The following is a 25,058-nucleotide window of genomic DNA, read 5'->3' as shown; positions in this document are numbered from 1 at the left end:
CCTTCCTTCCTTCCTTCCTTCCTTCCTTCCTTCCTTCCTTCCTTCCTACCTTGTATTAGTCTGCCAATACTCTGTTAGAGCTACCATTAAAAAAAAAAAGATACCACAGACTGGGTGGCTGAAACAACATTTATTTTCTCAGTTCTGGAGGCTGAAAGCTCATGATCAAGGTGCTGGCAGAGTTAGTTTCTCCTGAAACCTTTCTCCTTGGCTGGCAAATGGCCACTTTCTCACATGGCCTTTCCTCTGTGGATGCATCCCTGGTGTGTCTCTCTCTGTGCTTATAATGACACTAATCATATTGAATTAGGACCCCACCCTTAGACCTCATTTTCCCTTTAAAAGCCCCATCTCCAGATACAGTTACATTGAGGGTTAGGTCTTCAACATATGAATTTGGGGAAGACACAATTCAGTCCATAATGTAACTCTTGGGTATTGTGAATAATATTGCTATGACTATAGATGCACAAATACCTGTTTGCGTCCCTGCTTTTGGGGTATATATGCAATAGCAGAATTACTGGATCATATGGTTGTTCTATTTTTAATTTTTTTGAGGAAATGCCATACTGTTTTCTATAGCAGCTGCACCATTTTACATTCTCATGTCATCATTTCTTAATTTTCAGAATAGTTTGCTCTTTTTCGAAAGGTCACTCTGATCTCTAAGTTCCTCCAGTAGGAAGCTTGTCTGGAATTGTTCTTTTTGTCTCCTGGATGCCTAGAACTCTTCCCAGAAACTTGGTGCCCTTGCTCCTCTGTACCTCCTGTCAGTAACCTCAGGCTCTTACTTCCACACTCAGCTGCTGGGAGAACATCCCAGAAAGGAGGAGGGAGCAGTAAAAAAGTGACCTGATCTCAGGTACATGCCTCATCTGAGCTGTGGGCTCTCAGTCAGCAGCTCCTGAGCACAGAGGAGGTTTGTACCTTCATCTCTGAGTGTGACAGAGGAGGTATCTGGAGCCCGCTTAGCAGTGAACAACTTTGAAAACACTGCTGGGGGCTCATATTTACTCACATCAACAGCATGGATGAGGGTATGTGTGTAGGAATAGGTACTCTGTGAGGGGAGGGGTTCGGTGTGAAGAGATGTTGGAGGTGGGCGCTTATGTGAGGTAAGGTGTGAGGGTATATAGGCGGGGAGGGGTGTGTGTGTGTTCCGAATAGATGTGAGAGTGGGAGTATGAGGGCATATATATGGTGTGTGTGTGGTGGGGTGTTTCTGTGTGTGTGTGTGTATGTGTGTATGTGCGTAGTAGGGGATAAAAATGGTGAGTGTGAAGGGTAGAAATGAGAGTGTATATGGGGTTATTTGGGGGTTAAATGTATGTGCAAGTAGTGTGAAGGTGTGGGGGTTGGGCACGAGGGTGTGGAAAACAGGAGGTGAAGGTAGGGTAGGGTATAAGGGTAAGCATGGGATGGGAATGGGAGCGTGTGTATGGAGTAGGGTGTGGTGGTTGGGTACGAAGGTGGATGGTAGAGTGTGAGTAGAGTATGTATATACTGGAGGGTCATAGTAGGCACAGGATCAATGGCTCCACTCCAGGTAGCCACCCCTGCCAGGAGCTCTGTGGGTGGAGGAGCTTCTGAGGCCTGCAGAGCTTTCCTGTTGCAGGGGAGTGGCACCCCGCCAAGGCCTCAGGCACATCTCATTTTCACCTGGTCAGGGGAATTAATTTGCTGGGCATCTGCATCATGGCAGGATACGTACGTCAGTCTGTATGACTCTGTTCTGATTAAGAACCATGGGAGAAATTTAAAATGAGAAATGAAGGGAGTGGGAAGAGGGTTGTTCTGGGAGCTAAGAAATTCCTTCTCTCTCGGTGGCTGGGCTGGGTCACACTCAGTGACCAAGGCCCTCTCCCTTGCTCCCTGCACTCTGCTTTTGATACAGGCAGCTAGAGCCATCCCATGTGTGAGAAGCAACTTCAGAAGACAGACATGCGTGCACGCATATACCCTCCCAGATACAGATGTAGATCAGGGAGCCCAGAAGCACCTCCCAGAAGCCAGGCGGCTTCTGCAGCAGTAACTCTTTATGCACTGCGGTCTGCTGCAGTCTTCGTGGTTAAGGGATGCTGGCTTTTATGAATGGTAGCCTGGGAGGGGCCTAATGTCACTTGCTCCTGATGTCAGCACAATGAATGAAACACTTGCAAAGCGTAAAGCCTCAAGCACCCGGGCAGCAGATACCATCTCAGATTGGCTCTCCTGGTGCAGCGTCTCATCTTGACGAAATCACCAGTCCCATGTGTGACATATAAAGCCATATACGTTAGGATTGCAATGAGGCAGAAACTGAGGCTGCATGTGGAATAATGTGTATCTGATTCTGGCACAATCAGCTCTGCCTGAAGCCGCTGGGGCTGAGATCCTCCCCCCCTTCCAGCCGCTGGAAGAAGGGGTTTTGCAGAGCTGCGGACTCACCGCTGTGTATTAGGCAGTTACTTAGCTAGCCCGATGTTCTGCTTTTGCTGGCAGAATTCCTTGCTGAAGCTCCAAGCCCTGGAAACTGATCTGTGCTCTGCAATTTTGACAAACCAGGAAGAAGCTGCTCAGGTGCATGGACCCAAGGACCCAATCCCAGCGTCGACCCAGAATGTGCCTGTGGAAGGCGCAGATGCTGCAGGTAAGAGGCATGGCTGGGGACAGGTCTTCACTTGTACTCTCAGGAGAGTTCAGCTTCTTGCTGCTTTCCTAAATGTGGCCTCCTGTGGGAAACCATGCCTGGTGCAACAGAAAAGCTGAGGAGGTGCTTGAGTTGCAGTGGGGGAGCTGAGACGGAGCAGGAGGAATTAAGGTGTGTTCTGATATAGAGCATTCTCTCCAGCTGGGGGCCAAGCATCAGACTTAGGCATAAATAGGTGTCAGGTGAAAAACACTCACCACAACTCCTGGTCCTAATGAATTCCGACTTGGTCTCCTGTGACAAACAAGTGGTGTGCTTATTTTCTATCACTGGTTGTAGATAATCTGTACTGTCTTGATACTCATGGTATTTTTGAGGTATTCGGTGATGGGAGAGTTTTAACATTACTATTTGCTTTCTTCTACTACCTGCTTATAAGATGATTCATCAACATAGGGAAAGTGGAGGTGAGTGGTGTAGCTCATTCTGATCCTATATTGCCTTTTTCTGTCTCTTTTTTTTTTCCGCATTAACTTCTGTGTTGAAAAGTCTCAAAATTGGTTCCGTTTGTCTGACAGTTTCTCTGGTTTTAACCCCAGGCATGGTAGATTGGCTAGTAAGCAGAAGGCAAATTAATGCTCCCAGGAAGACTTAGTTAGGAAAGAAACACTAATTTATATGAGTAGAAATGAGAGCACAGCTTATCTTTTATAATACAGATGGGCCAGAGGTTTGCAGGCTGGTTTCTGGATGGCTGATAAAAATAGGCTTAGGTGAACTTGCTTCATGAGATGTCCTTTATCTCCAGGAATTGAAGGAAGAGATTAAAAAAGGTAATGTGTTTCCGTGTCATTGTTAACAGCTCATTTAAGACATTCCTGCTTAAAACTGATCCATATGGTCTAAGTAGGTAAAACCATAATCTCCAGTGTTTATTAAGTATATTAATTAATAATTAAGTATATTAATAATGGTGGCTAATAGTAGCTACTATTAATAGCTTTATTATTATTGAAGATTTCTGTGATCCAGGCACTGTTCTAAGTACTTTCTATATTTTATATTAAATCCTTAAGCTAATCTGTAAAATAATATGCTTCATAGTTGACTGTCCTTATCTCCTGGTGAGCTCCCCTTGCTCTGCTGGCCATTGTGTTTTGATGAGAGGCAAATAAAAGGGGGCAGGACCCAATGTCAATCCAGTTAGAGTTTTGAGTCAGATTATTAGATACACTTTTTTTCTTCCACCAACCCCAACAAACAACATATAAAACACATAATGAAGTCTTAAGCCAGATACACATTAATTTTTGAGTTGTCTGATGTTTTGTATAGCTACACAAGTATCTGGAAGAGAGTTATAAAATATTTCCATGTTGGATATAGATATATCTTTTCTATTTTAAATCATGACTTTTATGTGCATATATGTGTCTTATATTCTCCAAAGGTTAAGAGTAGTTATGCATTTTCTCATTCTGGATGGACAGGATTTTGAACAACCTTATTAACACTCCTTGTATAATGGAAATGCATAATGAGTTTATGTAGGAATTGCCCATACCAAAGGAATGATCCATACATTTCATGTTAAGTGTCAAGTGACAGAAATGAACAGAAGGCTCCTTACAGAGGAAGCTTGTTTTGGATGCTGAATTTTCCAAAATGTAGGTGAATTTGAGGTGTTTCAGTGCTCTTTCAAGAGAGTTTATGAAAAAGAGGTTTTCAGTCGGTGCATGTGTGTGTGTGTGTGTGTGCATGTGCATCTCCACACACTAGTCAAGAATATTTCTGGCAAGTTTTCAAAGATAAAATCCATAAAGTCTTGATGTTTTTCACCCTTGTAGAGCTTATGAATAAGGAGTCTCATGTAGCCAAAATGACTGCATAAGAGTGAAGAAGCTTCAGCCCCTATATTGGACCTTGTAAGACTTTGACACATATCTTCTCTAATTTTCCAATAACCCTTTGACACAATCTGGAAACCACCTGCTAGATGTTTTCAGGGACCTAAAAAGTGTCTTCATTTGGCAGGGATATTGCCAAAGGAGCAGGCATTTGGAATAGGTTTTCAGAGATTAATTTATGGGATCTTTTGTTCTCATTGGCTTCCAAGATGAGTGTTTATAGGAAGGTCATATTATCTTTTTAAAATTTATTTAATTAATTTTTTTGGTCATATATTTCCTAAACCATATGTCACTCAGAAAGAAGAAATGTTTACTCATCTTAAAGGCTCAGGGACTGTGAAAGGATTTCTGGAGTGATCTTTGACCACCTTGAAACTAATTTTTATGTGTGTAAAAATCCCTGTTGAGAGTGTGATCACATAAGATTAGTACAGAGGGCAATAAGTCTATAAAAGATTTATATAACTTAAAATTTTCTCCTTCCCAAAGTCTAACATCTAGCTCTGAGCCTTACATGTATATATTCAATTAGTAATTTTTGATGTCAGTAATTGGTATAACAAAGACAAAGCCAACAGGTGATTTTTTACAGGACTATCTGGATATAATATGCTACCAATGCACTATTAAAGGCAAACATTTATAAACATAAATTGACCTGACTTAAATAGGTTTCAAGCTTACTTTAGACTCAATTAAGGCATGACAAGTAAAGTATGTAGGCATTTGAAATGATGGCCTCTTGAGATCAAAGTATGGGTTTTAACTTGGATTTATGGGTTACAAAGGTCAGTCCTCCCTAGTAAAATATCTGAAATGCATCGCCATTCTGGAAATGCAATTATAAACTGCACTTGCAGCAAAAACACATTTCGTGCCCCCCCTGGAGGAGCACTGGGTTCTGAATATTGTTGGTGAGCCTTTCTGAACATCATAATTGCCAAGAAGCTTTTCACATATGGGGATTCTTAGTCCTCCTCTCTAGACAGTCTGAGGTGGAAGTCCTGTAATCTTTATATTTCATAAACACTCCCAAGTAGTGGGAACCATTATTTAAGTGTCTTGAATTAGGAGAGAGAAGGTCAGGTTCTCTCAGGTTCTCTTTGATTTTGCTTCACCTCCGTTTCCTGGATGACATAGACTTATAACTCAGTGTCTGTGACCAGTCAGCTCAGTCCATTTACTTTAGGAGGAGAAAGGTGCTCCAGCACCCAAGTCCTCAGGCTAGAAATATGTGGGATGGAACATGGACAAGGGATAGGGACAGATTTGAGGGACGTAGAGGCCCTTAGAAAAAAGTTATAGACGGACGCCTGGGTGACTCAGTCGTTAAGCGTCTGCCTTCGGCTCAGGTCATGGTCCCAGGGTCCTGGGATCGAGCCCCACATCGGGCTCCCTGCTCAGTGGGAAGCCTGCTTCTCCCTCTCCCACTCCCCCTGCTTGTGTTCCCTCTCTCACTGTGTCTCTCTCTGTCATATAAATAAATAAAATCTTTAAAAAAAAGAAAAAAGTTATAGATAGGGAACAAGCTACAAGATAACTTTAAGACTGTACATAGGGTAGGGGCACCTGGGTGGCTCAGTTGGTTAAGCCACTGCCTTCGGCTCAGGTCATGATCGTGGAGTCCCAGGATCGAGTCCCGCATTGGACTCCCTGCTCAGCAGGGAGTCTGCTTCTCCCTCTGGCCCTCCCCCTTCTCATGCTCTCTCTCTCTCTCATTCTCTCTCTCAAATAAATAAAATCTTTAAAAAAAAAAAAAAAGACTGTACATAGGGTAACCAGTCGTCATGGCTTGCCCAGGAATGTCTAAGTTTTAACACTGAAAGTCCCACATGCCGGGAAATTCTCAGTCCCAGGCAATCTGTGACAGCTGGTCACCCTACCTGTAGGTTGCAGATTGCATAATTTGAGATGGAAACCTGCTCCAAACTTAGGCTTAAAATCCCTCTAACTGCTGAAGCAAATGCTTCCTCTGTTGCATTAGTAAGGATCTATTCTGGTGGTGTTGAATAGAAAATAGAATGAGCATTGTCTTTCAACTGCTTGTCATTTTCAAAGTTTGCAGACAGACTGTTGGTTCCACACGACTGAGCATAGTAACCCCTGTTCTGTCTGAACATGGGTGATTGATGGTATGGAATTTGTAGCAAAAGCTGTCACCAGAGATAACTGAAGACTTATTACTAGAAATAATAACAGCAGTTCTTAATTCTTTTATTGTAAAATTTTGGTTTTCAGCTTTCTATTTGGGTAGGAGCTTTGTTCCTAATGTTGATCATTAGTGGGAACTAATGTAATATATCTATTTATAGGCTGTAATTTTTCCCATAAAGAATTCTGCATAGTGTGTAGGTCTCTTTCTGATGTACGAGTTAGGATGGGGCAGAGTTAAAGAGAACCTGACCTTCTTTCTCACATTTCAAGACACTGTCGACTTGACCAGATGTTCCCAATTACTTGGGAGGACTTACTAAACTTACAGATAGTTGTCTTGGCCTCTCCACCCTAAAATGCAAAATTAAAATGTAGGGATAGGGTCTGGAAATGTCCATGTTTGAAAAGCTCCCCCTGGTAATTCTGAGGCACAGAGAGATTCAGGAACACTTTCTGGAACACAGTGCTCTAGTGTTTCTCTAGGGGGTGCCTTGAAATGTGTTCTTGCTGCAGGTGGAGTTTATAATCAGCTTTCTGGAACATGGGGGCATCTCAAGTGTCCGCTAGGTGGATCATTCACCTAACTTGAGGTTTCATCCTATCTGGCAGTGGCCCCGCACAGTGTTTGAAAGTTTGTAGGACGGGGTCTCCATTACTTCAACCTCGTAAGTGTGCACAATTCCAAATTTAATTTAGAAACTTTGTTCATTATGGGTCTATGTGTATGTATGTTTGTTATTTCTAAATCCGTTCTGAAACTTTTTATATTTGCAATATGTACGACCTGTTGCTTTAACTAAGAAACGGCTACCACCATGGAAAGTAGTGCTTCATCTTTTTGTCCTAAATTGGTTCCTTTAAAGCAGTGGTTTTCAGCGAGGGTTGATTTTATTTCACATTCACCCACCCCACCCCACCCCCAGCCTTGCGGATATTTGGCAATATCTAGGGACATGTTTGGTATTACAGCTGGAAGATAAGTGCTACATCTAATGAGTTAGAGGCCAGGGATGCTGCTGAACATCCTACAATGCACAGGAACCCCCTGTGTCCACCCCCACTGCCCCAAGAAAGAATTATCTGGTCCAAGATGTCAATAGTGGCAAGGTTTAGAAACCCTCCTTTAAAAGCCTTTAAATGCATAACATCAGCATTAGCTAATAATGACATTTTCATTTGTGTCAGACATTGTTACCTAGGTTTTCCTATTTTATCTTCACAACCCTATGAGGTAGGTGCCATTATTATCCCCAGATGAAAGATGAAGAAATAAGCTTAGAGAGTTAGTATAACTAGTTGAAGTTCCCACAGCTACTGAGTGGTAGAGGTTGGGAAGAAATGGGAGGAGGGGAAGGGTTTCCCCAGTCAGACTCCATAGTTTAGTGCTTCACACTATGTTATTTGCTATCCAGTCTAAATATTAAGTCCCCATAGTTCTAATATTCTAGAATTTGAAATTAAGCCCATAGCCAATGTATATACTCTCTACTAATGTGTTTTGAAAGTCATGTTTTCTTTATTCACCCCTGACTTTGTTTTGTCAACCTGATGTGACCTAGATTTGTAGTTGATTGACCCGTTAACAACCTCTCCTCTCATAGTCATTTCAGCTCCTATGATCTAAACCATCTCTAGAATCTTTCTTGTGCCTTTCTTGATATGCATTTACCTGACCTTCATAGTGTATTCCAGATGGAGTCAAATAGAATTTTATTTGTAAATATGATACGATTAGGGGAAATTGGCAAAGTGTCCAAGGGCTCCCTCTATTATTTCTTACAACTACATATGAAACTATAATGATCTCAATAAAAAAAATGAATACCTAAAAAATATGGGCATGAGGATGTTTTATTAATTACAAAATATTATGCATGTTGGATTGTTTTCTAAACTCTTCCTAGAGATGCATACTCTTTTCTTGGCTTTTATGTCATTATCACTGTATATCATTAGAGCTCCAAAAATCCCATTCCCTACTAAACTTATAGTTTAGTGCTTATTAAGAGTATATGGATAGTTTTCTCCAGCTGTATTGCCTACTGGCCCACATTGAAGGTCATCTGTCACTATTGAGCCTCCTCATGCTTTGTGAGCTGCTTCTGTGGTTGCTTAGCATTTTATTCTTTGAAAAATGTATCAATATCATCTGCATACTCAGACTCATGACTCTACTTCTTCCTCTATGTCATTTTTGAAATGCAAAATAAGATTAATTCAGTATCCATTTGCAAGGATTAGTACTGACGTGTCCATCAAAAAGATACTAATTCAACTCTGTTCTTTACTGCATATTGTTAAGTGGGTTTTGTAATCCACTGCAAAACATTTAGCTCAGTCATCATTTGGTTTTGTTTTTAAATAACTTCTGATATAAAAACCATGCCATGGACTTCTTGAGAGCCCAAATAAGTTACATTCATTGGCTCTGCCTTGTTTAGAAACATAGTTCTTTGCAGAACTTGATGTGCAGGTTGAGTGATCTTGGACAGGTGATTTGATCTCTCTGTGCATCAGTTTCCTTTTCTTTAAAATGGGAAAAAAAGAATAGTATCTACTTCTTAGGATTATTTTGAGACTAATGTAGAATAATACATATGAGGCACTTAGCACATCCTTCTTAGTAAATGCTCAATAAATGTCAGCTATTATTTTTTTAAAAAGCTGGTCATTCTTGCCATAGTCAGAGCTTTTGTTGCCTTTCTTCCAGTTGATAATGCTTACATTTGTCTTTATCTACTGTCATAATTCTAACTACTTTCAAGGTGTGGAAATGCCATTAGTACTGTTCATTCCCTAGGTCCCCTCTGGACCCTTGCATTTGATTGACATTATACTAATTCCCTTAAGCAAAAGATATTTATAACAGCAATAATCTATAGAGCGGATGGTTGAATAATTACCTCCTATTAAAGTTGAAACTATATTTGTTACCATAAAATCTATCCTGTGCTAAACCTATGACATAACTTGGCTGAAAATGATCTTTACTGTTAATTTTTCTCTGATGCTCTTATAACCATCTTCATAGTATCTGAAAGAGGGAGCTTCACATTAACCCCTTGTTTTCTTTTTTTTTAAATTATGTTATGTTAATCACCATACATTACATCATTACTTTTTGATGTAGTGTTCCATGATTCATTGTTTGCGTATAACACCCAGTGCTCCATGCAGTACATGCCCTCTTTAATACCCATCACTGGAATGGACAAATATAGCTATAAAGCCAATCAGGCCTTAGGTAGGTAACATTCCAAGGTTCCTTTGACTCTCTGACCCCAAACCATCAGGCCCAGAGCCTGGCCTCCAGCCCCAATATCCTTAAGACCTTTGGAATCATCCAGCCTCCAGAACAAACCTGGACCCAGCCTTGGCTATTGCTTCCATCTTCCAACTTCAGCCTTGGGTTTGCCACAAACTGTGGGTCCTGGCTCCGCTCACGTTTGACATCTCCTGATGTACTGACCCTGGTCATATTTGCTGAGTTGGCTTTTGCCTTCCAGACAAGGTTTTCACTTCTGGCCAGCACTTGCCTATTTATGCCATTATTTTTTTTTTATTATTATTATGTTATGTTAATCACCATACAGTACATCATTAGTTTTTGATATAGTGTTCCATGATTCATTGTTTGCATATAACATCCAGTGCTCCATTCAGTACATGCCCTTTTTAATACCCATCACCAGGCTAACCCATCCCCCCACCCCCCTCCCCTCTAGAACCCTCAGTTTGTTTCTCAGAGTCCATAGTCTCTCATGGTTCATCTCCCCCTCCGATTTCCACCCCCCTTCATTTTTCCCTTCCTGCTATTGTCTTCTTCTTCTTTTTTTTTTTTTTAACGTATAATGTATTATTTGATTCAGAGGTACAGGTCTGTGATTCAACAGTCTTACACAATTCACAACACTCACCATAGCACATACCCTCCCCAATGTCTATCACCCAGCCACCCCATGCCTCCCACCCCCCACCACTCCAGCAACCCTCAATTTGTTTCCTGAGATTAAGAATTCCTCATATCAGTGAGGTCATATGATACATGTCTTTCTCTGATTGACTTATTTTGCTCAGCATAATACCCTCCAGTTCCATCCATATCGTTGCAAATGACAAGATTTCATTCCTTTTGATGGCTGCATAATATTCCATTGTATATATATACCACTTCTTTATGCATTCATCTGTCAATGGACATCTTGGCTCTTTCACAGTTTGGCTATTGTGGACATTGCTGCTATAAACATCGGGTGCACATACCCCTTTGGATCCCTACATTTGTATCTTTGGGGTAAATACTTAGTAGTACAATTGCTAGGTCGTAGGGTAGCTCTATTTTCAACTTTTTGAGGAACCTCCATACTGTTTTCCAGAGTGGCTGCACCAGCTTGCATTCCCACCAAGAGTATAGGAGGGTTCCCCTTTCTCTGCATCCCTGCCAACATCTGTCATTTCCTGACGTGTTAATTTTAGCCATTCTGACTGGTGTGAGGTGGTATCTCATTGAGGTTTTGATTTGGATTTCCCTGATGCCGAGTGATGTTGAGCACTTTTTCATGTGTCTGTTGGCCATTTGGATGTCTTCTGTGGAAAAATGTCTGTTCATGTCTTCTGCCCATTTCTTGATTGGATTCTTTGTTCTTTGGGTGTTGAGTTTGATAAGTTCTTTATAGATTTTGGATACTAGCCCTTTATCTGATATGTCATTTGCAAATATCTTCTCCCATTCTGTTGGTTGTCTTTTGGTTTTGTTGACTGTTTCCTTTGCTGTGCAAAAGCTTTTTATCTTGATGAAGTCCCAATAGTTCATTTTTGCCCTTGCTTCCCTTGCCTTTGGTGATGTTTCTAGGAAGAAGTTGCTGTGGCTTAGGTCGAAGAGGTTGCTGCCTGTGTTCTCCTCTAGGATTTTGAAGGACTCCTATCTCACGTTGAGGTCCTTCAACCATTTGGAGTCTATTTTTGTGTGTGGTGTAAGGAAATGGTCCAGTTTTATTCTTCTGCATGTGGCTGTCCAATTTTCCCAACACCATTTGTTGAAGACACTGTCTTTTTTCCATTGGACATTCTTTCCTGCTTTGTTGAAGATTAGTTGACCATAGAGTTGAGGGTCAATTTCTGGGCTGTCTATTCTGTTCCATTGATCTGTGTGTCTGTTTTTCTGCCAGTCCCATACTGTCTTGAGGATGACAGCTTTGTAATAGAGCTTGAAGTCCGGAATTGTGATGCCACCAGCTTTGCATTCCTTTTTCAACATCCCTCTGGCTATTCGGGGTCTTTTCTGGTTCCATACAAATTTTAGGATGATTTGTTCCATTTCTTTGAAAAAAGTTGATGGTATTTTGATAGGGAATGCATTTAATGTGTAGATTGCTCTAGGTAGCATTGACATCTTCATGATATTTGTTCTTCCAATCCATGAGCATGGAACGTTTTTCCATTTCTTTGTGTCTTCCTCAATTTCTTTCATGAGTATTTTATAGCTTTCTGAGTACAGATTCTTTGCCTCTTTGGTTAGATTTATTTGTAGGTATCTTACGGTTTTGGGTGCAATTGTAAATGGGATCAACTCCTTAATTTCTCTTTCTTCTGTCTTGTTGTTGGTGTATAGGAATGCCACTGATTTCTGTGCATTGATTTTATATCCTGCCACTTTACTGAATTCCTGTATGAGTTCTAGCAGTTTTGGGGTGGAGTCTTTTGGGTTTTCCACATAAAGTATCATATCATCTGCAAAGAGTGAGAGTTTAACTTCTTCTTTGCCGATTCGGATGCCTTTGATTTCTTTTTGTTGTCTGATTGCTGTGGCTAGGACTTCTAATACTATGTTGAATAGCAGTGGTGATAGTGGACATCCCTGCTGCGTTCCTGACCTGAGGGGGAAGGTTCTCAGTTTTTCCCCATTGAGAATGATATTCGCGTGGGTTTTTCATAGATGGCTTTTATGATATTGAGGTATGTACCCTCTATGCCTATACTCTGAAGAGTTTTGATCAAGAAAGGATGCTGTACTTTGTCAAATGCTTTTTCTGCATCTATTGAGAGGATCATATGTTTCTTGTTCTTTCTTTTATTAATGTATTGTATCACATTGATTGATTTGTGGATGTTGAACCACCTTGCAGCCCAGGGATAAATCCCACTTGGTCATGGTGAATAATCCTTTTAATGTACTGTTGGATCCTATTGGCTAGTATTTTGGTGAGAATTTTTGCATCCATGTTCATCAAGGATATTGGTCTGTAATTCTCCTTTTTGATGGGGTCTTTGGTTTTGGGATCAAGGTAAGTGTGGCCTCATAAAACGAGTTTGGAAGATTTCCTTCCATTTCTATTTTTTGGAGCAGTTTCAGAAGAATAGGTATTAATTCTTCTTTAAATGTTTGGTAGAATTCCCCTGGGAAACCATCTGGCCCTGTGCTCTTGTTTGTTGGGAGATTTTTGATGACTGCTTCAATTTCCTTAGTGGTTATAGGTCTGTTCAGGTTTTCTATTTCTTCCTGGTTCAGTTTTGGTAGTTGATACATCTCTAGGAATGCATCCATTTCTTCCAGGTTATCTAATTTGCTAGCATAGAGTTGCTCATAATATGTTCTTATAATTGTTTGTATTTCTTTGGTGTTGGTTGTGATCTCTCCTCTTTCATTCATGATTTTATTTATTTGGGTCCTTTCTCTTTTCTTTTTGATAAGTCTGGCCAGGGGTTTATCATTCTTGTTAATTCTTTCAAAGAACCAGCTCCTAGTTTCGTTGATCTGTTCTACTGTTCTTTTGGTTTCTATTTCATTGATTTCTGCTCTGATCTTTATGATTTCTCTTCTCCTGCTGGGTTTAGGCTTCATTTGCTGTTCTTTCTCCAGCTCCTTTAGGTGTAGGGTTAGGTTGTGTATTTGAGACCTTTCTTGTTTCTTGAGAAAGGTGTGTATTGCTATATACTTTCCTCTTAGGACTACCTTTTCTGCATCCCAAAATTTTGAACAGCTGTGTTTTCATTTTCATTGGTTTCCATGAATTTTTTAAATTCTTCTTTAATTTCGTGGTTGACCCATTCATTCTTTAGTAGGATGCTCTTTAGCCTCCATGTATTTGAGTTCTTTCTGACTTTCCTCTTGTGATTGAGTTCTAGTTTCAAAGCATTGTGGTCTGAAAATAGTCAGGGAATGATCCCAGTCTATTGGTACTAGTTAAGACCTGATTTGTGACCTAGGATATGATCTATTCTGGAGAATGTTCCATGGGCACTAGAGAAGAATGTGTATTCCATTGCTTTGGGATGGAATGTTCTGAATATATCTGTGAAGTCTATTTGGTCCACTGTGTCATTTAAAGTCTTTATTTCCTTGTTGATCTTTTGCTTAGATGATTCATCCATTTCAGTGAGGGAGTGTTAAAGTCCCCCACTATTATTGTATTGTTGTTGATGTGTTTTTTTCTTTTGTTATTAATTGCCTGCTCCCATGTTAGGCACATAGATATTTACAATTGTTAGATCTTCTTGTTGGATAGACCCTTTAAGTAGGATATAGTGTCCTTCCTCCTCTCTTATTACAGTCTTTGGTTTAAAATCTAATTTGTCTGATATAAGGATTGCCACCCCAGCTTTCTTTTGGTGTCCGTTAGCTTGGTAAATGGTTTTCCACCCCCTCACTTTCAATCTGAGGGTGTCTTTGGGTCTAAAATGAGTCTCTTGCAGACAGTATATCGATGGGCCTTGTTTTTTAATCCAATCTGATAGCCTGTGTCTTTTGATTGGGGCATTTAGCCCATTTATATTCAGGGTAACTATTGAAAGATAGGAATTTAGTGCCATTGTATTGCCTGTAAGGTGACTGTTAGTGTATATTGTCTGTGTTCCTTTCTGGTCTATGTTACTTTTAGGCTCTCTCTTTGCTTAGAGGACACCTGTCAATATTTCTTGTAGGGCTGGTTTTGTGTTTGCAAATTCCTTTAGTTTTTGTTTGTCCTGGAAGCTTTTTATCTCTCTTTCTATTTTCAATGACAGCCTAGCTGGATACAGTATTCGTGGCTGCATATTTTTCTCATTTAGTGCTCTGAATAGATCATGCTAGTCCTTTCTGGCCTGACAGGTCTCTGTGGGTAGTCTGTTGCCAAATCTAATGTTTCTACCATTGTAGTTTACAGATCTCTTCTCCCAAGCTGCTTTCAGGATTTTCTCTTTGTCTGTGAGACTTGTAAGTTTTACTATTAGATGTCAGGGTGTTGACATATTTTTATTGATTTTGAGAGGGGTTCTCTGTGCCTCCTGGATTGTGATGCCTGTTTCCTTCCCCAAATTAGGGAAGTTCTCTGCTATAATTTGCTCCAATATACCTTCTGCCCCCCTCTCTCTTTCTTCTTCTTCTGGGATCCCAATTATTCTAATATTATTTTGTCTTATGGTATCACTTATCTTTCGAATTCTGCCCTCATGATCCAGTAGTTGTTTATCTCTCTTTTTCTCAGCTTCTTTATTTTCCATCATTTGGTCTTCTATATCACTGATTCTCTCTTCTGCCTCATTAATCCTAGCAGTTAGAGCCTCCATTTTTTATTGTACCTCATTAATAGGCTTTTTGATTTTGACTTGGTTAGATTTTAGTTCTTTTATTTCTCCAGAAAGTGTTTCTCTAATAACTTCCATGCTTTTTTCAAGCCCAGCTAGTATCTTTAACATCGTCATTCTGAAGTCTAGTTCTGACATCTTACTAATGTCTGTATTGATTAGGTCCCTGGCAGTCGGTACTGCTTCTTATTCTTTTTTTGAGGTGATTTTTTCCATCTTGTCATTTTGTCCAGAGGAGAATAGATGAATGAGAGAACAAAATGCTAACAGGTTAACAACGACCCCAGAAAAATATACACTAAACAAATCAGAAGAGACCTGAAACCAGGGGAAAAGGAAGGGAAAGAAAGAAAAAAGAAAAAAAAAGAAAAAGGAAAAGATAAAAACAAAGAAACAAACAAACAAAAAACAGAGTAAGATCAAATATGATCAGGCTGGTGCATAGATCAGTGCCACACACTAGATTTTGGGTGTATTTTGGTCTGTTAGAAGAAAGTGCCTCCCAAAATTTTAAAGAAAGAAAAACTTATATATGTACAAAAATAAGGATAAATATGATGAAGGGATGGAATATGACTGGAAGGATGAAAATTATAAAAGATTTTATAAAAGGAATTGATAAGAAGTTGGTTGAAAAAAGAAAGAAGAGGATTTAAAAAAAAAAAAGGAGAGAATGTGATCAGGCCGGAGACTAGAACAAAGTCATACACTAGAGATTTAGGGTATATTTTGGTCTGTTAGACGAAACTGTATTCTAGAATTTAAAGAGAGAACAACTTATATATATATATATATATATATATATATATATATATATATATATATACATACCAAAAATAAGGTTAACTACAATGAAGGGATAGAATATGACTCTAAAAATGAAAAATAAAAAAGATTTTTTAAAAAAGGGATTGATAAGATGTTGGTTGAAAAAGGGAAAAAGAAAAATTAAAAAAAAAAAGTAAAAAAAAAATTAACTTTGAAAGACTAAAGAATCATGGGAAAAAAGCCATGAATTCTATGTGCAGTATTCCCCTAGCTCTGGAGTTCTGCCGTTCTCATTGATCGGTAAACTTGGTCTTGGCTGGCTGTTTTGCGGATCTTCTGGGGGAGGGACCTGTTGCTGTGGTTCCCAAATGTCTTTGCCGGAGGCGGAATTGTCCTGCCCTTGCTGGTCCGGGCTAAGTAATCAGCTCGGGTTTGTTCTCGGGAGCTTTTGTTCCCTGCAAGCTTTCCCTTTGGCTTTGGAGGACGAGAGTGAAAGTGGTGGCCTCCCAATCTCCACCCCAGAGGAGCTGAGAACTTGGGGTCCACTCCTCAGTGAGCCCCCAGAGTAAAGCAGTCAGTCACTACCGTCTCCCTGGTCTCCAGCCGCACTCTGTGCTCACCCGGCCTGTGACTGAGCGTTTCTATCTCTGGCACCCGACCCCGTGTGGAGTCTCCAAACCCAGCAGATCCCTGTGGTGCACTCCCACACCGCTCCTCCCGTGGGAGGAAGGGGAGTCTCCCCGGATCTGCCGCTTGTTAGGTCCCTGCTGGAGGAGCAGTGGCCTGACTGTGCCATGGATCACGGTTTATGGCAACCCCAGCTGAGAGCCCACACCTCGGCTCTGTCTCTGCAGCTGGCTTCCCCGCTCCGATCATGGGATCTCTGCCACACTCAGGCACCCCCGGTCTTCCTGTGACCCTGAGGGTCCTGAGACCACACTGTCGCATGAGGGCTCCACCCCCCGCTTAGCCACTGGAGTGATGTCCCTCAGTGGAGCCGACTTCTAAAAGTTCCGATTTTGTGCTCTGCGGCTCTATCACTTGCCAGAAGTGGCCAACGGAGGCCCCCTCCCCCGCCATCTATCCTCCCAAATATCACCTCGGATTCACTTCTCCGCTCATCCTACCTTCCAGAAAGTGGTCGCTTTTCTGTTCAGAGAGTTGCTGCTATTCTTTTCTTTGATCTTCTGTTGAGTTCGTAGGTGTTCAGAATGGTTTGATCCCTATCTAGCTGAATTCCTGGGACCAGATGAAATTTAGGTCTTCTACTCCTCTGCCATCTTGCTCCTCCTGAACCCCTTGTTTTCTAAGGAAAGTATTTTTTTAACGATTTCAAAATTCATAGATGACAGTATATTCTCTGAGGTTGTTTATATAACTAATTTATAGGGAAAGAAAAAAACAGTCCTATAGGCTAAAATGCCAGGTGATTTTTTTTTTTAAAGATTTTATTTATTTATTTGACAGAGAGAGACGCAGTGAGAGAGGGAACACAAGCAGGGGGAGTGGGAGAGGGAGAAGCAGGCTCCCCGTGGAGCAGGGAGCCTGATGTGGGGCTCTATCCCAGGACCCTGGGATCATGACCTGAGCCAAAGGCAGACGCTTAATGACTGAGCCACCCAGGTGCCCCGCCAGGTGATTATTTTTTAAAAGATTTTTAAATTCAGTTTCTACGGCAGGCCAAGCACTGTGGTAATAAGTTATCCCATTTGTCCTTGCTACAACTCTTTACAAAAGAGGATTCTGAGTTAGAAGAGGCTTGCCTGGCCAAGGACATAACAATTGTGAGCAAGTGGCATCTCAGACCAAGTCTGGGGCTCTAACTCAAGAGTCCAGGCTTTTCACTGGTAGGTTGTTAGTCATTTTTTTAAAATTAATTGATTTTATTTTTAAGAAGTTTTAGGTTTATAGAAAATTGAGCAGACAGTACAGAGTTTTCATATACCCTTTTTCCCTTGCACACAGTTTCCCATATATTATGGTCATTTTAAAACCTTTCTGGTTATTCCTTCTTCCATGCTTATGACAAGTACAGTGTGGAAGTGACCAATGGCATGCCCAGACGCTTGGTGTCTGACACTCTTCTGGATGCCTCCATCCTACCACCATTCCTAAGCCCAGGGTGAATTAGTCTCCACTGTCTCTTCCAGTTCCCTGAGGATCATACTTTTCTGTGGCTCTGTCTTTGTGGAGCTCTGGGACCAATTTCTTTGACTAATTTTTTCTAACTGACATTGGATATGCCTAGTAAACATACAGCCCCCCATTGAAGATTAGAATTTCCTTCAGTAGTCTTTCCATTTGCTTTGTATATTCAATTTTCCTTCTTTTTTTGCAAAGTACATCTGCTTATAAATGAAAATGCTTTAAAAAATACCTTGTTACCTTAATAGCATATTTTTATCAGCTGTATCACTGAGGTGGTCAATTGTGCAGGAATTAACTAGAAGACCTGGAGAGCTGTTTAGGCTGAAAAATAATCAGAGCACAGCATCCAGCTTTCTCTGTATATCAGGAGAGTGCTTCCAAATCTTAGACACTATCATGGATGACAGTTGCTCTTTCCCTGGTCCCACAGCTCAAGCAGAGCTCTGTAATCTGAGCATTTGGCTCCACTTTTATGACACAGGGAGGGGGAAAAAATTGTTCATTGGCCTTGGCTATTTCCCTTGGTTATTTCTCAACTGTTCTTTGGGAGTATGCATATAGGCAAAGGGATAAGCCTTGAATAATCAGAGAATAACTTGCAAAGATTCACTTAATCACCTGGTAGATTTGTCTAGAAAATTGTTTCTTCTTTCCTCCCCAAATTGGACATTTGGTTAGGTGCTGTATAGAAAATATGGTGCCTCCAAAAATATGAATTATTCTTGCATCAGATGTTCTGTTCCGAAACAATGCAAAGCATGGATTTCTTCCCTTTTTCATTATGACAGGATCAGAGATCTCTCATCTGTCTTCAGTGTAGGTCATGTTACCGTAGCCCACAGTACAGTTCTGATTTAAGGTAGAAGTCACTAACGTCTGAAGACCTCAGTCTTTCATGGGCTAGAAGTTGATGTCTGCTGCATGTTTCCTCAGTGCAAACTCCATCTTTGTCCCCTGCCTCTCCTTCCTTCTCACCCATCCCCACCACCATAGTCTCTCTTTGTTTTTATACTTGTTCTTCCCCCACAGCTTTCTGGCTGCTTCTCTTTCTCACCCACGACCTTGCCACTTTATCTTCCTTTGTCTCCATTCATTCTAGTTGTCTTTACTGCCTCTGTTCTTTTACCTTGGGACTTTACTTTGCTAAGCTATTTATGGCATGAAATTAAAATATATTTAAGATATTTAATTTTGTCTAGGCACTTATGAAAATTTGGGTGAGTTCAAACTGTTTACTCTTCCCAAAATGATACTAACATGCTAGTATAATAGTATATAGTATGAACAACATGTTAGCCAAATGACAATGTGATTTTCCTTTGGTTAGGCCTCTGTTGATACTGCTTTTTTTTTTTTTTTTAAACTAGGGGTCATTTATTCCTTATTCTTACCATTGAGACTATAAAAATACTAAAAAAAATCTTTAAAAGTTTATTATGAAACTGCTTATAAGTTATGATTGGACTTATAATCAGTGTCAATATACCCTAAAGATTTATGTATTTAGGCATTTCTATGATTTGAATGTTATGTTTACTTGGTAAAAGTGTTGCATGTTAGGTATAATTGCAATGATGCAAGAAAAAAATATTCTGAAATTGTCCTCTTACAGTTTTCTAGGGAACAAGAGGGATGGGATTAAATTTAAGAACTACTCACAGTGGCAGCTGGCTGACTCAGTTGGTACATCATGTGATTCTTGATCTTGGGGTTGTGAATTCAAGCCCCACATTGGGTGTAGAGCTTACTTAAAAAAATGTACTTAATTATTCTTACAGTAATCTTGCAGTAAATAAAAATTCACACATACACACATAAAAGAACTACTCACAAACCTAAAACCTGGATCTGTATTTACCGATGGAGATTTAATTAGAAGATTGTAATAAAAAAGTGCAGAGGCAAGAAATAAGTTTAGATCTGAGTTGAGTGAGGCTTCTTGACCCATGTAGTTTTCTGGGTTTTAGAGAGAATTTGGGGATTTTTCAATGCTCAGCTAGCCCAGTGCCCTAATATATTAGCCATTCATTTTAATTGAAATCAATATATTGACTCCTTCAAAATGAAAATGAGGCTCACAGCTCTGCCTCCCATTGTAGAAGGCAGATTTGGGGAGGTGCATGCTGAGATGAAACTCAGTTGGACTCTGTGTCCTGAGCTCCACATAACCAGGCCTACGGGCCTACAGGGCACCTCCATTGCATGACCAAAAGTGCCCCTTAACTCAGTGTATCCGGAATTGACTTCATCTTTCTCTACCCAGCCAACTCCTCTCCTGAGTTCCCTAACTAGGTAAAAGCACCATAAATACAAAAAAACAACAACTAACATTGGTGGATTATTATGTCCCCTCCCCAGGGCACTGTCCTAAGCACTTGAGATTCCTTGTCTTCTTTTAATCCTCTGAACAATTTATGAGATAGATACTGTTGTCATCCTACCCTAAAACAGGGTTTTGGCATGCAGTAGATGGTTAATAGACATTTGTTGAATGAATGAATTCCCATTATATAGATGGGAAAACTGAGAATGTAAAAGATCGAACCATCTGTCCCAGGTCACACATATGACAAAATTGGGACTTGAATCTAGGTGTTTCTGAGCCTATATCCTGTGCTTTTTTTTTTTTTTAAGATTTATTTATTTATTTGAAAGAGAGAGAGACAGGGAGAGTAAGCAGAGGGAGGGGCAGAGGGAGAGGGAGAGAGAATCTCAAACAGACTCCCCATTGAGAGCATAGTCCCACCTGGGGCTTGATCTCCTGACCCTGAGAGATCATGACCTGAGCTGAAACCAAGAGTTGGATGCTTAACTGACTGGGCCACCCAGGTGCTCCTATATCCTGTACTTTTATACATGATGGCAAGGTGGCTCTTGGACCTGCAGACTGTCTGCCTGCTTTCACAGTGACAAATTTCCCACCCCTCTAGATCCCAGATGTTTCTGGTGGCTGTCCACAGAAGCTGGCACTACTTGTGTGGACTTGGAGTACCAACCACACCTCACTCAGTAATGTGGCCAGTTACATCAACCCGGAATCCCTCTTCATCTGTCCTCACTCTTACCCCACCCATTCTAACCTTGGAGATACTGCTTCTCCCCTCTTGGTAGTCTCCAAGCAAGCAAGCTCACCTGTCTCCCCAAATTTAGTTACAAAGATGACCTCAATCTTACCCATGTTCTCTCTTTTGTGACTCCATAGCTAACCCCTTTGTACCTTTAGGTGCTCAAATTCAACATACCTAAAACTGAACCCATTGTGTATCCATCAGATGTTTTGGGGTTGTTTCTAGTTTTTGTTTTGCTGACCCTCTTTGGGTGAGGCAGGATGAAAACTCAGATGCTTGTGCCTTGTTAGAGTGATGGACATACTTGTGGCTCATCTAGCTTTTAAAACCAACAAAGGCTGATATTTGGCATTTGGAATGTACTGAATGCTACCTATAAAAGCTCTGAGAATGTAAAAGATCGAACCATCTGTCCCAGGTCACACATAAGACAAAATTGGGCATACCAATTTTGACCAAAATTGGTCAAATTTGGTGAAGGGCAAACCCGAGAATGCAAATCAACAAATCCACAAGACTATGGCTAATTCATTACTCAATTAGATTTCAGCAGTACATCTCAAGTGGTTGCAGATAGAGATTTGAATTTTGAATCACTTTATTTTAGTATATGTGCTGCCGAAGCGAGCACTTGAATCACTTTAAAAATTCACATTAGATATATTTTTAAATTTGACTTGAATATTCAACAGCTGTAATACAGCATCTGTTTCTACCTGGGGTTGCAGCAAGATCAGAAGTGGTCTCTTGGCCTTCACACACTGATGATAATTATTTCTCTTCTCTGTTCCCTACTGTTCAGGAGTAGGCCGCCAGAAATACTCTTTGGCTTGTAGGGTCAGAGATGTGGAGTCTTTTATCATGGGCACTGGTCAAACCTTCCCTGGTGCTAACATAGTTTATATCTCCTTCCATACTGAATTTAAAATGGAGATCTTATTACTATCAGCCTCATGTAGTTGTTATGAAGATTAAATACATGCAAAAACTCTTACAAGTTGAGGACATAGTGAGTCACTCCAGAAATATTACATATGATTATTCTTATTTATAAATAAGAACTGGTAGGAGGGACAGTATGTTGAAGGGTATATTGGTTCTCATTTCCCGTATTAACCCCATAGGGACTCTGAGTGTGTAGTTGGTGTTCAATAGGAGAGCATAATATTTAATTCCTTATTCTGATGATGATAATTATTAAAATGATGGTTCCCATAGTTACTGTATTTAGCAGCTTCTATGCCTTATCACAATGTTTCACCAATACGCTAGACAAAGGTGCATGGGCAAACATTGTTAGTTTTAGTAGGAATTAAAATAATAATGTGTGTCAGTAAAAAAAAAAGTAGCACATCAAATTCATTATTTCTTGGCCATCATAACCTAAGATGAAGCTGAAATGAAAAAACTACAGGTTGAAATTTATCTATGTAAAATACATGGTAAATATATTAATTTATATAAAATATGTACTCTTCTGCTCTATCTATATACAGATATAGATCTTTTTTGACTTATAATGGGGTTACATCCAGATAACCCACTGTAAGTTGAAAATATTATAAGTCCAAAATGCATTGAATCCACCTAGCTAGCCTACTAATCATCCTAGCTTAGCCTAGCCTACCTCAAAGGTGCTCAGAACACTTACATGAACCTACAGTTGGGCAAAATTATGTAACACAAAGCCTATTTTATAATAAAATGTTGGATATCTCATGTAACTTATTGAATACTGTACTGAAAGGAGAACAGAACGGCTGTATGGAGAATGGCTTTCAGTGTGTCGGTGGTTTACCCTTGTGGCTGCGTGGCTGACTGGGAGCAGTGGCTCGCTGCCCCTGCCCAGCGTCACAAGAGAGCACTGTGCCCTGTGGACCCTCGTCTTACCTCCACCTCAGCCAGATGGCTAAGAGCCCTAGTGCCTCCACTTTGGCTTTATAAAACAGCACCAAGAGACTCTGTTAGTTTTGACCCTAGGCCCCAGCTGAGCTGAAGAGCTGAAGGCCTCAGACCCTTCCCATTTCAACCAAAACACACTGGTCCCAGGTGCTTGCTAGAGATTCTTTTCTTCCCCATCATTATTACCAAAAGACTCTGCTCAGAGACAGGTTATATGAATACAATGCATTTCTTCTTGGGGCCTAGTGATTTAAGAAAAGGATTTGGTAAGGAAACTGTATACCTCTTGGTGGGTTTTGAAAGTGATTGTTAGCACATGTTGTGATTTATTGATTAGTAACTCTTACTCCTGTTACTCCTTAGGGCTCCTGCCAAACCGTGTTTTCTGGGTAAATTATTCTTAGCAAGGGTGTGGCCTGTGGCGAGTTGCCAGACACAGCAGTGCTCCTTGCTTGCAGGCCCGGCCCCGCCTCTTCCCCAGGCCTCATCTGCATTTCTGACCAGCCTCCGCCACTGATAGAATGCTGTCCATGAACTTCAGAGGCGCAATAGGAGGCATTATCGCGGCTCCCAGCCTGCGACTCAACAGCAAAGAAGCCAGTTGAAAACACACAAGGGGTCAGACCTTTGATGTTACACAAAGCAAATTGCATTTCAAGCTCTGGGGAACATGAGCCATTTTAAACCTGATTAAGAGTCATCCGGTACCAAATTTTGATAAATGTTTATTTTGGAAAAGTGGATTGCAGGGTTTTCAGGGTATTCACCCAGAAAACATTTGTTTTTTTCTTTATTTGGGGTAGGAGTACGAAAAAGCCTTGAGTTGTCCTGAGTATTTGCTGGGCAAAATTGAGGAGTTTTGGCTGCTGCTTGAATAGCTGTCTAGAGCCCCATGATGTAGAGATTCTCATGTTGGCCACTCTGACTCCATGTCCTGATGTTCCTCACTTCCCTGCTCTCGCCTCCATAGCACAGGTGTGCTCACCTTCTGGACTGACCCTGGGGTAGGAAGCTAATGAACTCATTTAGAGGGGGAATGATCAGAGAATTCAGGCACAGACCTAGCATCCTAGCTGGGGAAAGGGTTTGGAGCAGGTTTTGTTCTTGGTTTGCTTTGTTTTGTTTTGTTTTATTTTGTTTTGTTTTGTCTTGTTTCGTCAAAAATAAAATGCTACATAAAATTTTGAAAAATAAACAGAATCATTCCTAGTGAAGAAGCAGCCAAAACTCCTCAGTTTTGCCCAGCAAATACTCAGGACAACTCAAGGCTTTTTCTTCCATGTGTTGTACTTTCTAAGTAGCTTCTTTGATCTTTTGGTACATTTAGTTGGACACAAAAATGTATGCTTTTTACGTAAAATGGAATCATTACTGTTTTGAAATCTGTGGTTTTCATTTAGTATATTCTGAACATCATTCCATGTTGATAAGCAGAGTTCTCCATCATTTTTAATCGCTGCTGAACGATTTTCTCTCCATGGCCTCCTCTCCCTACCTCCCTGTGTCCTTCACTCTCCTGCCTTCCTGGCATTCCTCTTGTCTCTTTTCTTCCTCATAGTCTGTCCTCTTTTGCTTCAGCTCCATTTATTGTTTCCCTTTTCACTGTAACATTTTGTAATACACCCTTTAACATATGCAAATAATATGAAATAGAGGGTTTTTGTAATTTGGGGCTAGGCTGATTTTATAATTCATACCAAAATAATGTGTGTTTCCATTTTTGGTGGTGGTGGTGGCGGCTTTAATATTTTCTGCCCAGGTTCTCCAAGAACAAATATGACAGTAGTTTGAAAGCTTTTCATATCCCCAGAAGGAAGAAATGACAAAGAGGCAGGACATTATAATGAATGTTTATGATCTTTACTTAGGAACATGACAGTCTCAAGGCCTCTGTCACTTCTAGGTCTTGATGAT

General features: G+C 40.5%; 1 protein-coding gene across 3 annotated transcripts in view; it reads left to right on the top strand.

Annotated features, from left to right (window-relative positions):
• The window catches only part of FAM13C (family with sequence similarity 13 member C), a 151,633-nt gene that overhangs the window by 102,413 nt on the left and 24,162 nt on the right, over window positions 1-25,058 (top strand). For all 3 annotated transcript variants that reach the window (XM_044916473.1, XM_021699502.2, XM_044916474.1), the window contains one exon: window positions 2,548-2,632. In XM_044916473.1, coding sequence (XP_044772408.1) covers window positions 2,548-2,632 — 85 coding nt within the window. The remainder of the gene's footprint in view (window positions 1-2,547; window positions 2,633-25,058) is intronic.

The sequence above is a fragment of the Neomonachus schauinslandi genome, chromosome 6, assembly GCF_002201575.2.
Source record: "Neomonachus schauinslandi chromosome 6, ASM220157v2, whole genome shotgun sequence".
In the NCBI taxonomy this organism is placed as follows: Eukaryota; Metazoa; Chordata; class Mammalia; order Carnivora; family Phocidae; genus Neomonachus; species Neomonachus schauinslandi.
Note: the sequence above shows the minus strand (reverse complement) of the source record. Positions and strands in the feature narration are given on the sequence as shown.